Genomic DNA, 7,500 nt, shown 5'->3' on the forward strand with positions numbered 1-7,500 from the left:
TAACAGCTTTGTCTTTAACCTTCTGCTAACATCCAACATATACCAGGGGACCATGTCTTAATGCATTTTAGACATAATAAAAAACAGCAACTCAAAAACTCACTGCACAGAGCCAAACCCCCTAAACTTATCTCAAGAGTGTTGTCAGCCGCTGTGTGTAGCTGTCATGAACAGAAACTCACACTTAGCAAGACGAGAAGTAACGGTAGCACGGGACCTCAGCGTCCTCAGATGAAGATAGCGAGTTACTACAGCCTAATCTTCTGACAGGTGTTTGCTACGCACAAGGGGCCCCGTTAAAAATCAGCTTGGAGACGGGGAAAAAAAAACATAAAGAGAGCGTTAAAAAGAGAAGAAATGTGAATAAAGATATAATGAGAAAAGTGAGAGAGTAGCAAGTAAGAGACGGAGGTGTTATAGGCACCAAGAAAAAGACTGAGATCGCCGAAGCAGATACGAGCAAGGGAGCCAGCTTGTCTAGATAAGAAAAGGAACATTACAAAAAAAAACGGACACCATATCAGACAACCGAGGCGACAACAGCAGCACTCGCGGTTACACAAGCAACTAGGCAACAACACATAACCGGACACAAACACACACGCACAAATGCCTACACACAAGCACATGGGCTAGTGGCTATACACACACAGGGGCTATGCACAATTAGCTGCAAAAAGTAAATAAACACAAAAGTTTTTAACACTTGAAAACACACATGTGGTGAGGTAAACACACATAGAGACCCCCCACAGACAAAAAAGACACAAACTTTGCCTCCTTCTTTCACATCATTTTCTCAAATGTACTCCCCTTTCCTAAATTGTATACAATTTACTCCACACATCTCGATCACTGAACCTATATGGGGGGGTGTTGTTTTTTCTCCTCCAATCGCACATTGAGAAACTCCAACAGTGTATCTTATTAAGGCTGTGCCTCTAGTTGTTCCTAATTATTTTATTCTGCCGCTTTGGTCTTTTTTGTTTGTTCTGTAGTTTTGTCTGGCATGGGAGCCAGTTAGGGGGATGTCTCCTGCTGTTCCTCATCATTAGGCTGATAGATGTGTGTGTGTGTGTGTGTGTGTGTGTGTGTGTGTGTGTGTGTGTGTGTGTGTGTGTGTGTGTGTGTGTGTGTGTGTGTGTGTGCATTTTATTTAGGTGTGCACGTACACGTGTTTCTGTGTGTGTGTGTGTGTGCGTGTGTGTGTGTGTGTGTGTGTGTGTGTGTGTGTGTGTGTGTGTGTGTGTGTGTGTGTGTGTGTGTGTGTGTGTGTGCGTGCGTGCGTGTGTGTGTGTGTGTGTTTGTGACCGTGCATGTGCGTGTGGCGTGTGGGAGAAAGGGAGACAGAGGAGAGAGAGAGAAAGAAAGAGAGAGAGAGAGAGAGAGAGAGGAGAGAGAGAAGAAAGAGAGAGAGAAGAGTGAATGAGAGTCTATGTGTGTAAGTGTGCCTGGCTGTGTGTGTGAAAGACTATGCGACGCAACAAGCTACTCCTCAACTCTCCTGGGCTGCCAGTACTCACTGTCACTCAAGACCGGCCCATTATCATAAATCAAACACTCCCATTAATGAACACCACTATAAACAACAAATCATTGCATCGCTTAAGCCTGGGTTAGGGTGGGGGACTTAATAAATGAAGAGTTCAGATGCAAAACCCCCTAAGTGCCTTTTCAGAAAATAATCTTAATTCATTTTTATTTAATACACAGCCATCAAAATAGCATATTTTTCTATTTAATTTATGTAATATAACTATTTATATGTATTATCAAGTACATAAATGTAAACCAAACCAACAACAGAGTTCTCTAAAAATATAGAAGTGCAGGTCTTCAGAAATGGAGTTAGGGGGTTTTGCATCTGAACTCTTCGTATATCAATTGTTGGCTGAAAGGAGAAAAAAAATGTAAATATACAAATTGTAACTGAAATGCATAACCAGACAAGCAGAAACAGCCGTGTGTCACAACAACTCTGTGAACTTGGCTGGCATGACATGACATGACATGAACCCACCCCAACACCCCCCAGAAAGTCATCCTTCATGACAGCCACATCCGACAAAGAAGCCCCCTAATAAAAAACAAGAAGCTCATCAGCTGATTCATTCCAGTTCTAGAATGCATCCCGGAGTTCCGAGTTCCGCCCCACACATCAAACCAAAACCCACGCATATGAGGCGAGTAATCCCCCAGTGACCAACAGATGGAGGGAATAAAGAGAAGGGGGGAAAAGGGAAAAAAGGGAGAAGAAAAGATTGATGCGCTGAAAAACAAATTGGGGCTTTAAGGGGGTCTCAATGGTTCTTTAATAAAGACGGTGGCTGACAGCGGCGTGTGTAACAATTATCACAGCGTTTGCCCTGAACAAGATCAACAGTCAGCACCATGGAGAGGGAGGGGGAGAGACAGACAGAGAGACGGGGGAGGAGGAGAGAGGGATGGGGTAAGAAGGAGAGAGAGAAAAGAGAGTGAGAGAGACTGAGAGAGGACGAGAGAGGTGGTGAAGGAGAGAAAGAAAGGGAGAGGAGACACAGAAAGAAAGAAAGAAAGAAAGAAAGAAAGAAAGAAAGAAAGAAAGAAAGACAGAGAGAGGGGGGGAGAGAGAGAGGAAGAGAGGGAGGAAGGGAGGCAATGCCAAGATGGTAGAGGTAGAGAGCGGCGGGTGGCATCCATGTAAACGGATGGCAAATTAAACATATGGAGAGGGGAGAGAGGGAGAGAGAGAGAGAGAGAGAGAGAGAGAGGGAGAAGGGGAGCCAATAAGGAGGGGAAACAATTAGGCTATTAAGCTGACAGAGGTACAGGGGCACCAAGAGAGGAACGCTAATTGGTGTGTAAAAATCCACATCAATTCCTCATCTTCATCAATCTATCTTGATAGCATCTGAACAGGACAAGTGCTTATCCACTTAATGTTTGGACTACTTTAAGCCAAAGTTCTCTTTTCTTTTCTTCTGAGATGGAGTGGAAAGATGTACAGTTGAATGTTCAATAATTAAATAAAAGAGGGAAAGTAAACAATCAGACATATTGACAGCAATGATGCTACGTTTTCTTTTCTTTTCTCCTGAGATGGAGTGCAAGAAATGTGCAACAAGTACAGTTAGTAAATGGTAAATACATAAATTTGTAAAATGAGTCAAAGTCAACAAACAGACATTGTGACATCAATGGAAGGCGTGTAATTGATTTTGGAGCCCTCCGTCTGCCTCGAAACCCCAAAAAGAAGAAAAATACGAGATAGTTTGTTCAGTTGCAAGCCACTAAATGAGAGCAATAAGACAAAGGAATCTGCTTGCCTAATTGTGACTCCATTAGCATATATGTGATGACTGAGAGACACACAAAGGAAGTTCAACATTTTCAGTCGTATTTAAAGCATCCTACCAGTAAACTGTAAGGAAAATGAATAAGTTACAGGAGGATGATTAACACATTCCATGAAATAACAGGAGTACCCATTGGCATATATAGACAGCATCCCACTAGTACATTTGAGCTCAAATGTATAAATTAGTGGATAGTTAAGACCCGCTCCATGGAATTACAGAAAAGCCCATATAGCCACTAAATCAGACAGATGTTTCAATCATTTGTATGAAGAAATTACATGAATGTAAATGTAATGGTATGTGGGTATGTCCTGATCATTTTCCAAAGGTTATTACTTATTCCATATTAACCTGTAAAGCTATTATATCCCACACCACCTGCTGGGACAATGAGTATGTCTCACTCTTTAATGCTATGCCAGACCAAAAATCAAGCCCAAAATGAAGATTTGACACTAAGAGTGAAATCTTCACCAAATCATGTGTTTCAATGTATGTCAGGTGGTATTACTCCCTTGTTCACTTTTCAATCACCTTACGGGACAGATCTACAGTAGGCCTATATAGGCCTGTTTGTTGTACAGCCAAAAAGCCTCTCAATTCCTCATTCAAGTTTGTTTATTTGGCAGCCCGGGATGCTCCTGTCCCCTCAAAGTAAGTCTTTACTAACTGCCTGGGTGGTTATAATCTGTTGGCATGGCTCCCTGGCGCAGATTATTTAAAATGGTGGCTCATTTCCTGGCATCCCACAACTACAGTGACACATTGGCACAGTGGTGGGAGGAGGGAGTAAATGTGAAAAAAAGAAAGTGATAATAAATCAAGTGTCCCATTATCCAATAATGAGTGTCCATAATATATTTCGCTTAACCCATTTTTTTTCCCTCAGTCCTTCATAATTAACTGCCAGCAACTGTCCCGGCCCAGTTACGGGCGAATAACCTTTGTTCCACCATAAGGTCATGCCCAAGACATGCCAGTCAAGATGGTCTCAGGTCCCATGATGTGGATGATCTTTGTGCGTCAGTAGCCAAATAACAAATCACGGAGACGCTTGGGAGGGAAAGTACCAAAATGCTCGGAATGACCCAAAACCATTCGTATTCATTTAATAATATTAGACTACCACACGGTGCTGCACGATTTTGAAGAATATTGGTGCCATATAAAATGGAGACTTAAGGCTATAGTATGGGAACGCCTGGGTTACCAGAGCAACGGGTGCCAACAGTCCTTTCTGCCTTCATCCCGCGCAGGACAATGCAAGTGGTGGCAATACGTAACATCAGCACGCGCTCCCATGCTGAGTTCCCGCTCACCCTTTAATGTTGACATTTTTTCTAACTGCAGCCCATATAGCACCCTATATATTATTTTTCTCTTCCTCAAATTTCAAACGATGAACATTCATGTAACAAAAAGAAAGCCGCCTGCATCGACGCCTGGCTGAAAGGAGGGCGGTGCGCGAGCCCTTTGAGGAAATTCTGCGGGAACGTTCTCTGTCCCGTCACATTATTGAAGAGGCTAATTTCATTATTAGGTCAGCTGTCTAAAAATGGTTCTTGATAATCGATAAATATAGTGCTTGCTATCCATCCTCAACGCCCCCTCCCTTCTGTGCGCCAACAAGCACCCGTGGCATCCCCAACAATTTGGGTAACCTATACGCCACATGAGCGCGCAATCCCGCCCGGTCTTCTGTCCAACATGTTGGTTACAGGCTCAAATGCACATGCATTAAGTAGGAGAAGAAACAGGTGTACACATAAGCACATTCAGCGGCGTGCCTATAAAGAGCTCATCAAAACCTCATAGATCGTGCCCTTCAGTTGGCAGGACAACGCCGTGCCTGTTCGTTACACTGTGTGGTTGCTTATGTCTTGACCAGGACACCATCATCACTACACAGGCAATGCTCCTGTGAGGCAGCGGCGTTGCTATGGCAGCTAGATCTCAGAGTAGGACTGTTCTGCTCGGCTGAAAATGAGTGATGTGTGAGTCGGACAGAGAGTCCGGTAGTGTTTGAAGTGAAGAGGAAGTACACGAGAGGAGTTGTAATAGCATGTGCTGTCCGACTATCATTAAGCTATCATTACGCGCAGACATAAATGGTCTATTAATGCGTTTTAGCTCAACAAACGTGACACACACATAGACACGCTAGCATGACCCGAGACAGCCAAAAGAGCTTAACACTTCACACAGTGACCTGATAATGTTGAAGGAAAAGACACATTACCGTTGATTTGACAGGAACATACAGGACGGGCTTCCCCGGTGCTCCTATCATGTTGTGCTCGCCCAGAATGTTGTTTCCGACCTGAAACCCCTTTGACTTCACCCAGAATTTGAATTTGGCATTAATGTGACTGTTGTCAACGAAAACGCCCTCTGAGTCCTCGGTCTGCAAAAGAGTCTGCATAATTTTGTTGTATTTTCGGCGGGTGACCGTCTTTGTTTTACCCGAGTCCCCGTAAGTCCGGAGACACCAGTCCTGAAATTCCCTGAACATCTCCGCCTCTAAAACGACGGGGCTTCGGCTCCTTTTTGTTAAATCCGTGCATGTCTTTTTAGTTGTCATAGCGTTTTCTCTGTGGACCTTATCCCTTTGTTGTACAGCCTTCTGAAAAAAAGAAATAGGCTATCTGAATGCCAGTAACTGAAATGGGAACAAACTCCCCCTCCTCTCCCCGTCCCGCTACGAGGATGATTGTTTCGAGACCTAGGTAGGCTTTCCACGCGAACAAACAGGAAAAAGGCGTCTGAGCCGGATTCGGGCAGCCGCACACCTGTTTGCAGATTCGCCTACTGTCCCAAACCGCAACGGCAAATGTCACTCGCTCACATCATCCGCTGTGGAACTGAAAGAGGGGGCCGTCCTACGAAACGGGTATCTCCCACCTGTGCGTAAACGGTCTCTAGACTGAGGTCTAATGTATAAATAACAATCCACAAGAGTCTCTGGTATGTCAAACGACGCAGATATAAAATATATTTTCGCAGAATGACATTAAGCTGATGCCTTCACAGTCTATAACCCTTTACACCGACAGCCCCATTAATTCTCAACGGGATACTGCCGAGCCCGAAACAGCTCATTATGAGAGACTAATCCGCAGAAATATAAATATCAGTTTATATGGGACGCGTAAGGTTTATAAGACAAGTATAAAATGTTACAGCATGGATGATAAGCACTTGCAGTCACGCGCCAGCGGGGATCGTCCTCTTTCTTTCCACCTGTTTGAATCGGACCGGCGCGTGCGCTGGCCAGTTCCGCTTTTGAACATCAGCCCACACACATCAACAACATCATCCTACTTTATTAGCTTTCCTTTGTTCGAGGTGAATGCTGTGCGTTTCAGTTTTGACATCGGGCACTGTTGCTCAATAGTCGGAAAAGCACAGCTCGTATTTATGCTTTGGGACGTTCGAAATCAGGAAGTGTGCGCAGTGGGCAAGAATTCAGAGCGAGCAATTCAGCAACGGTTAGTAGCCCACTATGGGGAAAGAGAAAATGTCCGATGCAGACAGTTTGAGTTAAGATGGCCAAACAGTGACAGAAAGAATTTACGCTTCATGACAACGTCTCGATGTCTCGATAGGATAGCTGTTATAGACATTTTTTTTTCTCTCGGGAACATATTGCACATTTGCAGAATGAACAGACTATTTTTTATTAAGAAGGGTAGCCTACTTTTCATGTAGCCCAATTCTTGTAGGTTCCTTTTTCCCACAATGAGAGATAGAAATGACAGAACTGAGGAGATCATTTCACATTAGATATCGATTAAATGTGACCTTGATTGCATTCTCAACAACACTCAGGTTTTCCTTCAACCTATAAAATCACAATCCCAAATAATCTCCGTAGGCTATTTATAATGGTATAGAGTAGCCTAAGCTAATATCAACTTGTTGATGCAGGTCATTCTCTGCTCCAAAGTATAGCATGTTAGGCCTAATATCGCCATCTCATTTCCATATTGCCATGTCTCACCATTTCCACTGTGATGTGGCATCCCATACCAAAACATTGTAGGCCTATCCTGAGAGTCCAAGTAGCTACCCACCTCACACTCCGACATTTCAACCAGAGCTAGCTGTCCTTTCACCATAATCACTGCACTTTGATTATCTTGTCAAGCCAAGGGCTGTGAAT

At 43.7% G+C, this 7,500-nt stretch overlaps 1 protein-coding gene across 1 annotated transcript in view; it reads right to left on the bottom strand.

The window, feature by feature from the left end:
• Positions 1-6,222, bottom strand: part of nol4la (nucleolar protein 4-like a) — a 90,379-nt gene extending 84,157 nt beyond the window's left edge. The window contains exon 1 of the mRNA XM_063208667.1: positions 5,578-6,222. Within this exon, the coding sequence (XP_063064737.1) occupies positions 5,578-5,919 (342 nt within the window). The 5' untranslated portion in view covers positions 5,920-6,222. The remainder of the gene's footprint in view (positions 1-5,577) is intronic.
• Positions 6,223-7,500: the final 1,278 nt, after the last annotated feature.

This window comes from Engraulis encrasicolus, chromosome 10 (assembly GCF_034702125.1).
Source record: "Engraulis encrasicolus isolate BLACKSEA-1 chromosome 10, IST_EnEncr_1.0, whole genome shotgun sequence".
In the NCBI taxonomy this organism is placed as follows: Eukaryota; Metazoa; Chordata; class Actinopteri; order Clupeiformes; family Engraulidae; genus Engraulis; species Engraulis encrasicolus.